The 14,935-nt window shown below is 36.3% G+C and overlaps 1 protein-coding gene across 1 annotated transcript in view; it reads left to right on the top strand.

Annotated features, from left to right (window-relative positions):
* The window catches only part of plxna4 (plexin A4), a 326,434-nt gene that overhangs the window by 222,195 nt on the left and 89,304 nt on the right, over positions 1-14,935 (top strand). Inside the window, exons 7-8 of the mRNA XM_088923555.1 lie at positions 426-525; positions 3,226-3,340. Of these exons, the coding sequence (XP_088779681.1) occupies positions 426-525; positions 3,226-3,340 (215 nt within the window). The remainder of the gene's footprint in view (positions 1-425; positions 526-3,225; positions 3,341-14,935) is intronic.

Here is a 14,935-nt window from a genome sequence, read left to right as displayed (position 1 = left end):
TTTTAAAACTTAATGAAACAGCAAGAGTCTTCAAGCCTCTGAAAGTTAAAGCATTTAAGTAGACAGCGAGGATCTTCATTAGTTGCAGGAATCCTCAAGTTTACTTCATGTGCTGGCCACCGGCCACAGCAGGCTGTTTTAAATTTTGTTCCTTCTGCCTGCATTGAAATCTTATATTTGCAAGGGATTTTGGATCACCGTGATATTAATGTCACTTTTCTCTCTGTGTCTCTCTAATTGGTAGAAAACCCCAGGCTAGGTAAGGCTAAGCAGGGATTCCTAGCCCAGCTGGGAACAGCTGAGTGGTAAAAATGAGCACTGCATGGGCTTTGCAGTGTGCTCTCTGGGTACAGACAAAAGAGATGAATTTGTGTTCCAATAATATAATAGCTGTTTCTGTGTGATTTTGATCTCTTTTTTGACAGGAGACCATCAGATTGTTCAGCTGTACCTGAAGTCCAAGGAGACAGGCCTGGCGTTTGCAAACACAAGCTTCGTCTTTTACAACTGCAGTGTTCATAAATCGTAAGTTTCCTTTACGGTTCATCTTGACAGGAACAGCACTGTGATGAGCGCTGGATTCGCGTGTGATAGACCACCTTCTATCGACCATTACTTTAGGTGTGTAATAATGCAATTTTATTCACAAGCACTTTTCAAGAAACTCAGTGACGTGATGTCAGATGGCACACATGATACACATAAAAAGTAAAAAGAAATAGATTTCATTCTCTCAAATCAGCAAAACTCAATTATACTTTACAAACTATAGTGAATGGACAGGTATTGACTAATGTTTAGTTTTTAAACTGAATCATCAATAGTTGAAGAATCTCTGACATGTTTGGCCATTGACTAGGTGTTGTACTGAAAAAGGCCCTGTCACCCAGTTTTTGTTGCCTGGTACAGTATTTGGCTGAGTAAAAAGGGCAGAATCAGCAGGTCTAAGATTAAGAGCTTGAATATACTCATGCTTACGTGAGCAGGAGAACCTTAAAGTAAATTGTAAATTTCACAGGGAGCAAGAGCAATTTACAGAGGATGAGAGTTATATGCTAATGCATAGTACTGCACTTACAGTTAGCACACAAGTCACAAAAGTCTTGACATACTGAAGCCTGTTTCATAATGTTTCTAGGAAAATCCTCAGTAAGACATGACAGTAGTCTAGCTGTGAGGAAATAAAGGCACATATCAAAGTTCCAGCATCAGATAGGCAGAGCATGGATGGAAGAAAAATACCCTTGGGATGTTCCTAACATGCACTTCAATTGATAACGCTATATTAAAATTGGTTGGATTTCATCACCAAATACTATACCGAGCATCAAAATAAATATTGGTTGTTTTTGGTGTCAATTTGATGAATTTATCCATCATACTGTACTGTACGTGATATTCCTGAGTGACTCTGACTGTTGCACAAGCACTAAATCACTTCATTAGGCAGAAAGATGATTAGGCACAGATGAAGATATGATTTAAAATATTGAAAGTCATGCCTAAAAATCAAGAAAGCGTACAGTACGTTGAAAGTCAAGTGAAGAGGAATCAGAATGGTCTGGTTATGCCTTCAGAGAACAAAGCCTTCAACCCATCACAGGCACGAGGTAAGCTGTAGACCCGACTGCGTCATCTCAGGTGGATTCAGCTGCAATGGAGTTGTCTTCTTTACTGATTAATCAAGGCTTTGTGTAGACCACTTAATAGACATCATTTAGTGTGTACAGATGTGCAGAAATCTATGCTAATTATTTTGTCCAACACACAAATCAATGGGGGAGCCCTAGTGCGATTGCCTGAGAACAGGAATATCTAGTCACAACGTAACTGCACAGGAAGAGACTGATGGCTGCCTGTCTACACTGCACAGCATCGATGACGTCCTGGATCCTCTCATTTGCTGCCTTCTTCAGTTTGGGCTCATCGCCATGTGACAACGTTCGGTCAGGACACCATGCGTTGTCATGCTGTTTGTGTAGCAAAATCTTTCCAGTGAAAAAACTGTGAAACACAAACCAGATGACACTCCGTTGAGTACAGAGAATATGAAGCACTTCTTTACCAGAAAAGGTGTAAGAGTATTGAACAAGCCATAGGGGATGAAACTGATACTTTGACTACCTTCAGGAATTAGCTGGATGAGGTCTTTGGATTAATAAGAAGCTAACAAACAAGCTAGATTGGCCAGATAATTTCCTCTCGTTTATTACTGTTCTTATGTTATGCTTTGGAGGTCCTAGTCACCAGACTTGAGAACCATTGAGCATCTGCAAGATGAGCTGAGACACTTTGTGGCATCTAGTACAAAGGCACAGATTTTCCAAGATTTGGAAGAGGAATGTGACAGAATCATGGAAGATGGGATTTAAAGACTAATCAATGCATAACTGCAGATGTAGAGCCTAGATTAATTCCAGCAGTGTCCGCACACTCTACTACAGTAGCTTGTGACTTTCAAAGTATACTCCCTGTTGACTGGCACTATTTATAAAAAGTGTTGATTAGTAGAATGAATTTACCTATGTAAAGGCCACATGATAATGTGTGCCTTCTCCAAAAAATTTTTTTTTGTCATTTTCCTAATAACTTTGTGAATGTGCTGCTGTTATAAGGTTGCTTTTGATGTTCAGGATATTATTATGAACTAAGTTTTAAGATTTCGAGTTAGAATTGTGATACAACACTGACGAGAGATTTGAACTCAGACTATAATCCATCTATGGGCTTTACTGCTCCATATTAAATTTGAACATCTAGTTCATACTGTAAATTCATATGCCATTTAATAGAGAAACTTCTATCTGAAAGTTGTTACTAATATCTCTGTGGAATGGACATCTTTTTGTAATTGCAAGGTTATGCTAGGTACTGTAACAATTCTAAATCCAGCAGAATTTAGTAGGCATTCGGTACCTCAGCTGTTCCTCCTTCTCTTCCTAATGGGACTTCCCCAAGGCAGGAGGCTTTGTACACATTTTGATGCCTTAGGCTAACTACCAGTCTGAATCTTATGTATGAGAATATCTATAAAATATATCAATAAATAACTGTTGTTTGGAACAAATAATCATAATAATGCCCAATGTGAAATCCTACCTTAGTATTTACTCTCTGTTTAAAACTTTGTAGGTGAATGTTTTAAAGCAGTAGATAATGTCTAGATTTCTGAGGAATATTGTTTTTTCATCAGTGTTTGTGTTTCTGTCATTTCTTGTCTACCAGGTGCCTGTCTTGTGTGAATAGTCCCTATCAGTGCCACTGGTGTAAATATCGCCACATGTGTACCCATGACCCGCGGTCCTGTTCTTTTCAGGAGGGGAGAGTCAAGCATTCAGAGGTGAGTGTGTTTACTCTGTGGGTGTTTACTATGTCTTAACCTGTATAACTGACAACAGCGAAAACAACTTCTTCTCCAGCCCTCTGCCATTCCACAGCCTCTTTTTGAATAAATAGCAGTGTAATAAGTCTGACATCTTTAACAAACATCCTTTGGAAGAAAAAGTAAGAAAAACTGTTTTAAATTAAGACAATTCTGCAAACTTGTGAGGTAAAATTGGGAGGCAAACAATCATGACAGAATTTCCCACAACATGCATTGGAGCCCACATTATCAGAATGTGCAGGTACAAAAATGCAAAATGTAAACCAAAAACATGGGCCATGTATACATACAAAATATGAAATTAAGACTATAAGCATTTTCCTCTTACCACAGCACAGCAGAGAAGCCACTTCTGCAACATAGACACAAAACCACAGCTGGAATGTACAACAGGTTTTCACTCTCCATATGGTTTTTAGTCTAGTAAGCTAAATTGTTCACGCCTGCATTTTATTATGATGATCCCTCTCCTCAGGAATACATGATGATTGTCTAGGGGAAGGGCACGGCCTTACAATTATATGACTAAAATAGCTTCTTGTTGAAGAGTATGTTTTAAGTATCCTGAAGGTGAAGAAATCTCATTCATCTTATGTGGAATCTATTGGGACAACAGAGCTCAAATTGGAGTAATTTGTTCTGACGTACTGGTCCACATCAAAACTGTAGAAAATGCATTTTGTTCTTTTAGCATCTGAATACTGTAGTCTTGGGAACATGAATGAGAAAAGTAATTGAGATGAAACAATCTCAGCAAACAGATGAAATCTGTTTTCACAGCATGGGTATTAAAAAAGTGGCACTTGGTCAGAGAACAGGGATCCTTTGATGCTCAATTGCAATGGAGTTGGCAGGTCTGTGTGAGGTGTACTTGAACATGTCTGCATGCTTTCCAGCTGCATTTTGTCAAGTGTAGTTGAAACCTTGATTTACAATAAATGGGGTTTCTAAGAATCACGTTGCACAAATGTGAGAGAAACATGATTTTGTCTTGTAGTCTTTTACTTCTATCATCTGAATATTCTAGTTATTTTGTTTTTTTAACTTTCCATAATAATTTAAAATATGGTATATGGTCTTAAGATATCATATTACAATTCAATCATGTAAAAAAGCAATGTAATTAACATTACATTTTGTTTTTTGCTTGGTTAGAAACCAAACTATAATATTTATAAAATATTTAGAAACACAATAATATTTATTAAGTTTTACCTGATATGACTTAAATAATGAGTCAAGTTTAATAATTAGAGAAGGAAAATGTGTTAAAATATGTATGATTTAGATCAGTAAAACATACAGACTACATATATTAAAGTTTATACTGAAGCCTTAAGTTCACATACTGCTCCTTATGTTTAGGTTTATATGTTATATGTAAATATTTTAAGTGGATTTGTCATGAGTAAGACCTGTCATTGTTAGTACTCTAGGATGCAAAATTTCTGGCAAATGTTCAATTTTTTCTACTGAATTTCGTCATCGTCAGGTTCCTGTCTAAGATTTAATCATCTGAGAGTCTGTGAAACTAGTGAATCAGTGTTTCCCCTCTTTCTGTCTAGCTTCTTTTGCCTTGAGGGCCTGAGCGTATTTATTCAACTTACAGGAACTCTGGATTTCCTGTGCTCACTGATTCATAGACTCAATTCAAAGAAAAAGTCCTGCACGGGGCTGTGTCTGAAGTGCAATTGATTGGATTTGTAGCCACATTAGCTAGGATATGCCGAACAACAGAAAATGGACTTTGATATGTTATAAAGTGCTTACCAAAATAACTAACAAGTTTCTTTTCTGTTTGTCCACCCATCCATTATCAGAAAGCTGATTATTCTATTGAGGTTTAGCAAGCCTGATTGACAAACCAAGGTTCAGAAAAATTCCTAGAAACGTAGGAAGAAAGACAGAACTATGAGTTCATAAATGCCCTTGTCTTGAATGGGATACTAGTCTATCACAAGACCGTGGTTGAAATGGAGAAAGGGACAATTGAGAATAACGAATCAAACGATAATAAAATATCTAGCAAATTCCATACAGAAGGTGTCCCACATAATAATCAAACCCAAGACTCAAGAGCTATGAAATAATAGCACCAACTACCCCACTGAAACACCCTTGCTCCATTTATGCAATTATCAATCACCTACTGGCAAACAGGATTTTTGCATTATTTTACCTTTAATGTTGTTTCAAAGTGGGAGTTTAATTTATCTAAGTCCCACAAAACATAAATAAAAACCCTTTTACCAAAGTATATATACATGCTGTACAGATTTAATAGGTTTGGTTGTTTATCCATGGCTGAAAGTAAGCCTCTAAGAAGAATCTGATAAATCACTTCGTAATGTAAACTTAAATGGCCTTCTGAATGTCCCTCTTTTAAATTAATGCATTTGTTTTCTTCCTTAAGGGAGTTTGCAAGTAATCCAAATAAATCCCTACAGTTTTTTTTTGCGTTTTAATTACATGTTCTTATCAAAAATCTGTTCAGTTGCAAGCTTGCTAAAGTCACAGTGTGCTCAAATTTGACCAAGCACTGTCAAGTATGAGTTATTGGTGGAGGCAATGGGGGAGGGTTGTGTAAGACTGAAGTATCAGTGGTTGACCAGTGGTGTGTGAAATTTATAAGGCTCACTTTCAGAAACTGATGTTGTTGACTTAGACAAATAATACTATCACATCAAGAATTTACTCTTGCATACAAAACATAAGAACGTAAGATAACATAGTGATTTACAAACAAGGAAACAAAATGACCCAAGGATGTCATCTAGCTGTTTCTTGGTCCATGGTCCAAGGTATCAGCTTCACCAGCATGGCTAGTTAGCTCGTTACTACCTAAAGCATTACAAAACTACAAATGTGATTTTGCTGTATATAGTAGGGACAAGCTATTTGAGTGACATGGTGTAATTTAATCCTTAGAATGGCTTGTGAGCTCTGTCTTTAACTGTAGTTGGGAAATTTATAAGAAAAGCCCCTTGCTATTGGTGCAAATAATCAACTGAAGACAGAACCCAGATCATTACTAAGAATGTCAGGTGACCAAAGAAAACTTATGTTTGTCAGTGTTTCACTAGGAATGAGCTATTTCAGATTTAGCTGTAAGATTTAAGCTGTATTTAGTTCTGGTCAAGTATCGTACAGTAAGCAATTACAATTTTCTAATTTAAATGGAATGAGTTCTATGTAAGGCCGATGATTAGAAGAAAAGCAGGATGTAATATGAAGATGAAGAGAAAATTACATTCTCATCTCATGTCTGTTTGCTGCCTACCTCATTATTCACATAAGTGGAGTCTGAACAGTACTTTTAATAAGACTGCGATTAAGAACCAGCCTCATCTTGCTGTTGCTTTTTCGTGAGACAAGCTATCAGATGGAATCCAGTTACTTGGTGTTTCCAGTTCTTGCTTTTTTGCATTGAGCTGCTGTATTGCTTATTATGGAATCTGTGGAGGTTGAAGTATTTTTTGTTAAGGACATGTTAGAGGCATTGTTTTCCCAACTGTTTAAATCATTATAGTCCAGTCTGAATAATTTTAAGTCTTTAACTTTAAAAATAGTATTTTATTAGAGATTATTCTTCCTTTGGTTTTAGTTTTCCAACTAATCCAGAGTGTTGAGTATGTGAGTATCTCTGCACATTTCAGATTTTCAGTTATTGACTATCCAAACTTAATTTATCTTGAGTTGTCTTTTCTGACTACACTCTCTGTCTCCGTATTAGTAACTTCAGACATTTTATCTCCATCTGATGTTTTTCTCTTCATAAATTGATTCATCCTGGTAATTTGGTAAAGATAAAAAATCTATGCTTGTCTTCTGCCTTCCAAAATTCAAAGTGACAGTAACAGTAATCACACTTGTCACTAATTGATCATTTTCAAACGAGGCATGCGCAGTGCTCTTTGAATCCCAGAACCTTGTCTTTTTCATTAGCACAGGTCACTGAGAGGCCAAAAGAGAGTTTGAGTGCAATTTATCCTGTTTTTATTGTTGCAGCCCAATTATGGACAGAGATATGCAATTACCATTATTATTATACTTTGAGGAGCATTTATTTTTGGTCTTGCACTTCCGGTCACTAGTGGGAGGCTCATAACCCACTTCTTCTCTATTGCTGATTCCTGCCTTCAATCTGACAGATCGCTCGGTACTGTTGCACTGTCTTTCCACAAATGAAGGAAAAAAAAACATTCACTGTATAGTCTGTAGCTCTTGTATCGATAGAATCCAGACATTACCGAGACGCATCAGGGGATGAAAATCTTACATCCAGTCATTGAAATTCCTCTTGACATTATCCTTACCCTATAATAAATGTTTCAAGATTTTTCTGTTGTCAGGGTTGCGATGGATCAAACTCTTCTGGATTTTATACAACTATTATGAAGCTATGTCTGAATCATCTGTGTAAAAAGACTAGACCTCACTACATTTTAAAGGTCATTTCTATGACCTATTGGATAGTACTCACAAAAAGGTTGCTTTCATGACACATTTTGTATATGAGATTCTTCTAAAGCAGGTTGTAACTTTTCTGTGTAACCCATCAATGCTGTCTCCAACCCAGCTACTGGTTTTGTGTACGTTCTTGAGATAGGAGCTCACTTCTTTGAGTAAGTGAGCCTAATTTTCCTGAAACTTGATCAACACATGCTAATGTTTAGCTAAAAACAGCAATATATTGGAATCGTCTTTTTTTCTAGCAGTGAAGAGTCTAAATTTTAAAAACTCCAAGTAAACTATATAAATGAGCAAATACATAATTTTAACTACCTTCAGTAAAAAAAAATGAAATGAAGAAATGTGAAAATGCAAGTAAGGTTTCAAGTGTGGTTTCAATACATCTTATGGCTATGTCCCCTTGTAATTGAAAAAAGCACAGAGGAAGAGATTGTGACTGATCAATTTTTTGAACTGGCTTACCTTATTAGGGTTTTTAATTGACAGTCCTAATTAGCACACAAGGGTATAGTGATTGAACACATGGACAGTAATGAGGATATTGTTAATTCAGACTTGGCGTCAGAGCAGAACATTACCTTCAGCACAAAGGAACCGGCGTCAATCTCACTGTCTGATGATTGGGAAAGTGTGCATGGCTTTGCCTCAAGCTGGAACTAAACATGAAACACAGCCAGTCAGGAATGAATCCCTGATTAACAACCACAAGGTTTGTTGGGAACTCTGATGTGTACTGAAGATTTATCACACCTTCAAAAGAAGCTATTAAATGACTTTAATTACAAGTTTCTGTTGAAATAACATTTGCAAATTGCGGCACATCTATTGCAGGTATTTTCCAGTTTCTTTTTGGGCTGGTAATTATGAAATAGGGTTCCCATTTGCTAGAAAGCAAGGAATCACTCTAGCGGGATCATAATTGTAAACATTTGTGATAATTATGTTTGCTCTATTCTCACCATTTTCAGATGTAGTGTCAGTATACTGTATAGTAAATATATGTAATCATAGATGAGACATCATAATTGTGGTTTCTATTGCTGATTAAAAACATAGTGGTTTCTTATCCTGTAGAAAAAATCACTTTTCTTCTGGTTACTTTTTGAAGTATTCATATCATTTTTTCATTTACACATCTGAGGACATTAATACCTATGATTGAGAGGACTGGAGTTTTTCACACTATTTGGGATCTTTGAAAATGTCTTTACATAGTAAGTTAACTTTCTCTCCATAGGTGCAGTTACAAAATCTGTTTCTTTTGACCCAGGGGCAAGTGTGGTACTACATTTTGTGCAACAGACCAGTGAAAGTCTCATTCTAGAATCTGAGTGCTCCCTTCTCCGTCTAATAGCCTGAAGGGAACTCTGACAGGAGAGACCTGTTTTTACAAGGTGTCACGTATTTTGCCAACTCTGGGTGAACTAGACCACTGAAAAAAAATCTGTGTTGAAACACAGAGCCAAATGTCTGCAACTCATCATGTCGCCCAAGGCAAAGCACATTATTAATAAGAGCACACCCAAGGATTTACTTTGATCAGTGCATATGGTTTTCCAGTGTGTTGTGATTGTAGTCGTGATTCACCTTGCCCCTGGATAGTAGTTCCTAAACATTTTATTCACTGTTTTATCCAAACTATGTTTACTAATCTTAGTTGGACATGTTATTCATGCTTTGGTAGACTAAACGGTAGTGTGATGAGTCTTAATCTCATTTTCCCCAGCAGGACATCATCAGTAGGATTAAAAGTGCAGTTTTTTTTCTATTCTTTTTTGTGCAAAGACAACAGTTTTTTTGTGGCAATGAATGAGACGTAATGGTGCTGTTTTTCTTCTTCTTTTGTGGCAGCAGTAGTACTGTAGGTGGTTGCCTGCAGGGCTGTGGCATTAGGACGTGTTTGTACATACATCCTCTGAAGTCTCCTTGATGATTAGGTTTTAGCTGAAAAAAAAAACAGGGAGTATAAAACCACCATGTTCTCAAAGAACCCTCCTCCTGTTTTTTTCAGTATTTATTTCTAAAACAGAAAAAAAAACTTTCAGGCAGACAACAGCTTGGTCATAAATTAATGCCCAGTCTTAATACGTCAAGGAACTAGTCATTTGCTTTGCTAACTGTTGATAAATACGGCAAATAAATAGGGTTTCAAATTGATGGGCTTCTTTTTGTGTTACTGTTGTGTTATTTTTCTACTTAATATTGCAGTTCAGCACTTACTATAATTATACAGCCTTCTTTGTTTTTGAGGTCTTCTCTTGCTGTTTTAAACGTCTGTTGTTTCTTAGTCTGGTTTCATGTGCTATTTTCATAATGAAAATGAAGTAGCAGTTTTGCATTCCACATTTTTAGACTGCATTGATTGAAAAATGTCTACGTTCAAATCCTACATTATAGTGTAATATAGCATATTAAATTACTTTGACCATCTAGCAAAACATATCACATATAACTGCATTACATTCACAAAAGTATTAATAGGAAAGTGACAAAATCTTTTATGTAGCAAGTGCACTGACATTGATCAGACATGACATGCTGCAGGTAAATTTATTACTGTATGCTGATGAACATTTTTATTAAGAGCAGGTCTACTGTGAAAACAACAGGCCAGTAGCATTTGTGGCCACAGTTGGAAACAAAATAAGATATGCATCTGCAATGTATGCTTTTGCACCAGGTTGCAGATGCTGGTTTGTACTATAGGATTCTGTACTTTTCCTGTTGTACATCCCAGACAAGCATGAGACTATTCACCGGTCTCTGAGACCTAGATGTCACCTGTTGTCCCAGATTATCCCACAAATGTTAAATGGAGTGTGGCAAGTAAGGTATCCACATAATAACAGCCGCATTTGGAAGCTCAGTTTTTCAGTTTGGATGAAAAAAGCTGTTGCAGAAATAGTATAGTACATGCATTGTCCTTTTGGAAGTGGCACATCAGGGTGAGACCATAGGAAGGGGACCAATTGAGGTCCTAGGGCTTGATTCGTCAGATTACCATCACAGTCTAACCTAGACCATCACACTCGGACCTTCCATTGATTGGGAAGTTGTAAAAAAGCATGTCATTGTATAGGTCTGTACCACACATACAGGTACACAAAAGTCTGTGTTAAAGTCACTGAAGAGGCTGGACACCATTGGCACCTGCAGTACTGTACATACTGTATCAACAGCCTTTTCCTCATAAATACAGGAGAGTGTCAACCAGCTACAGTTTCTTCCGTGCTGCTAATGTGAAGATTAGAATATATTTACTTGAAAGCAGAATAAAAACGAGCAACAGTGATCCCCTCTGAACTGGAAAGAGTAAAAGGAGCAAGGGCAGCTCACAACAGTTTCTATTATAATTTATTTGTGTGGCAGGTGCCCTACTTTTGAGCAACATTATACTTGAATAAACAATCAATCTAGTAAGTAGGTAAAAAATCTGATACCATAATAAAGCAAAGAAAATGCAGTTATTCACAAATGTACAATCTCTCAGCATAAATAAAACCCCATGAAGGAGCAGGTACGGTATGTGCAGGGACTAGTACTGCGGTACTTACTGTACAGTGCAAGTCTAGAGAGAAGAATGAAATTGTAAGTGCATTTCATATACGTTTATATACATAACATACAGTAAATATGCTAAATATCGTGTGGAGAAAAAAAACCAAAATGAAAAGTACAATAAATAAGGGAGGCTAAAGAATGCAAGGACAAATTGGCTTTAGTGCAGTTATTTGGAACAGTCACTAAAAATAGGAAACTTTAGTACAATATCCCTGTTGTACGTAATATTCTAAATGTGGTCATACTACTGCATTGTACACTTTACTTTTCTATAAACAGAGATCTTCATAATAATTATTTTTATTGATAAATATATTGGTGTTAAAACAATTGTAACATTATAGATCACTATATATTTAATGATTATTCATTCTTTGATAATATTTTATAAAATATATATCTTTAATAACCATTCATTCTTCGATAATATTTTATAAAATATCTGTCCCTCTTCTCTCTTAAGAAAATATCCATTATCTCTTTAAAAAGCTCACAATATCCTGAATATATTTTTTAATGCTTAATAGCAAAACCAATAAGATTTTTGCATTAAGAAACAGTACAACAAAACGTTGATGCCATATCAGTAATAATACGAAAATTACCTTTTACATGGTGAGTAGTCAGGATTTGAGATGTAATGTAAGAAAATTGACAGAATACTGCTTTTAGCTTTTAAGTTTCCAGTTAATGCTAATCGTTTTTACACTACTGCACAACGTTTTTATTTTCAGATTATATAAGGTTTATATAACTTTCTCCATCCCCTACTCTAATTTTCTGGTGACACTGAAAATGACCAAGCAAGAAGATCAGTTAGGGCGCGCTGGTGCAGTCACTCTTAGTATATTGCCATGTGTGGCAAAATGTCTTCGTGAATTTTGTTAAGACAAGGGCATTGTCCCTATAAAGACTTAATAACCTGGTTTGACAAAACAACTCTTGCAGAACAGCATCTCTGAAGATGCCATAATAAAGCCTGCGAGCCCTCAATTATTTTGTTGTTATGTTTGGAGTCAATCACTCCTAACATAAAACCGCCAGCTTTAACTGAGCACCCGTCAATAAGGAGATGTGAGAGAAAAAATGGGATAGGTGGAGGTCTTTTTCCATTATTATTTATAAGCCAGTCTAGAGCAATAAAAGCGTGTACATTATATCAACATTATAGAGATATAAATTGTACCTAGATTTGGGAAATAAATGATGCATCCTAAAGTCTTTGAGCACATTTGGCCTCAAAACACTCTAGTGCTTATGGATGTGTTATAAATGTGCCAGACCTCTCTGAGATTGATGGTGCCTGGACCTTATCAACTTGGTTGGCTTTATTGGCCTGATAACATGCAGTCTTAAGATCCTATCAGTCTTTTAATGTTGCCAATACAGTTGGTGTTTGCTGCTTAAAGAAAAGGGATTTGTGATTGAAATATGTAGTTACAAGTTTTCAATACACTTTATAACTGTCATGATGAAAAACAATAAAAGCAGTTTAGTTTATGTGACAGATGAAATAAATTATTGCTGTTGGGTCTTGAGTTTGATTCTAGATAAGGATGCCTTCCTTTTTTGAGCTTGCATGTTTTGCCAATGTCCATATAGGCTTTCTACATCTACTGTACATGCACTGTAGTTTCCACAGTCCAAAGACAAGCTGTCCAGGTTAATTGGTACGGTATCTCTAAATTGCCTCTAGTCTACGTGTGCCAGTGATTGCCTGTGTTTGTGCCCTGGCATCTCATCCAGGGTCTAGTCTTACCCTGTGTCCTGTACCTGACAGGTTAGGTTTCTGGCTCATCATGACCCTCTAAGGATAAAGTACTGTTGTTACTGAGAACGAATGGATGAATAATGGATTTTATCAGATGTTATTGTTAACTGCAAAGTCTTTAATAAGGTGCCAAAATCTCGAATGCATCCTGATGCTATATTTACATTGGCTGAAACAATCTCAAATCTAACTACACTATCTAAATATGTACATAGAATCACTTTTTAAAAATAATTCTGCCCAATGTAATTTCTGCTTAGCTCTTATGTTTACTTTTTATCAAAGTTTACATTGCCACATCTGTGACACTGCCAATTGAAAAGGATAAAGTAACAAAATTAAGACATACATGTATGTTAAGTTTCAGCTGTAAGCGCAGGAGTTTTACAAACAGGTTATGTCTGTTGTATGTGATATCTATGATAAAATATATTTTCTATCTGCTCCGTGACAGCTTGTTGTGATGTTCACTATACAAGAATAAAATTGAATTGAATTGAATCCTTTTGAGCACAAGCTTTAAAGAAAGCATTCATTGTACTGGATTCAAATTCAAATCAAATTACATACCTGGAGGTAGATTTTCACATTCGAGGAGCATTGCTCTGGTTTACAATCAGAACAGTGCTCCATATTAAACAACGTGCTAATTCATTGCATCATTAAATTTCTAGAGTAGGGTTGTGTACCAGCCAGGGCATAAATAAATGCATGAGCTACAGTAGCTGGTGCATAAATATATTTTGAATTTTATATAGCAGCCTAATCCTTTCCCAGCACAAGGCTTTCCTGAAACACATGCTTAACGGCAGTGACTAGTAAATCTCAAGTCATCTCAAACAAGTTAGTATAACACCAGCAATCTGTTAGTTTTCTTTATTTGGCAGAAATTTAACAACAGACTTACTCAAGGTAGACTCACAAGCTGTAGAGCTTCATCCTCTTTAGTGATGAATGAAGGTTTTCTATAGACCATCCTGATTGATGTGAGGGGGCATGGTGGAGATGTACAGAATGATATGCTAATTATTGTTGAATGGACCAGTTCACGTCTGGTGGTCTGGGCAGGAATCTCTACTCAATACAGAACTTCACTTCTCTGATTGATGCAACCTGACTACATGGCGCTATAATGAAGAACAATCTCAGAACAATCTCATCAGAACAATCAACAGGTGATAGAGTGTAGTAGACCAACCAAGAGCAGTCTGTCTCAATGGAAGTCTGAAGTAAGCGCCAGCAGTACAAGGATTATGTTAATACTTAGGGAGGTAGTGCCTTCCTTGTAATATATTTTTTTTTATTTTGACTCAGTCACGTCTTATACTGAAGACATGTCATGATTCTTGATTTGTATTTCCTGTTTAAACTCTTTGATTAAATCCATTAGAGCTGATTTAATGATTGATTGCATGTCTTTTGTGCATCGGTATATATATAGCATTTTCTTAAGGATTTGGCACAATCCAGTGAGCCTCATTTACTGAAAGATCATGATAAGATGTAGTATTTTTATTTTAAAAGACAACACTCTGTGGCCTGTTGAGAGATTAATGTTGAGAGATTTAACACAACTTTTGTTCTTCAGCATTTTAAATGGTAGTCTCAGATCCTAGACTGAGTACTGCCTGAAATGATATATCTCACTGACATACTTTTGATCAGTTCCAAAGTTGAGAAGATTGATTTATTTTCCTGGACCGTTGCTGAACCTAAGTCCTAGATCTGAAGCCCCCAAACCTTTA

Source organism: Atractosteus spatula, chromosome 8 (genome assembly GCF_055471065.1).
Source record: "Atractosteus spatula isolate fAtrSpa1 chromosome 8, fAtrSpa1.hap1, whole genome shotgun sequence".
Lineage (NCBI taxonomy): Eukaryota > Metazoa > Chordata > Actinopteri > Semionotiformes > Lepisosteidae > Atractosteus > Atractosteus spatula.
This window is presented reverse-complemented; position numbering and strand designations above follow the sequence as displayed.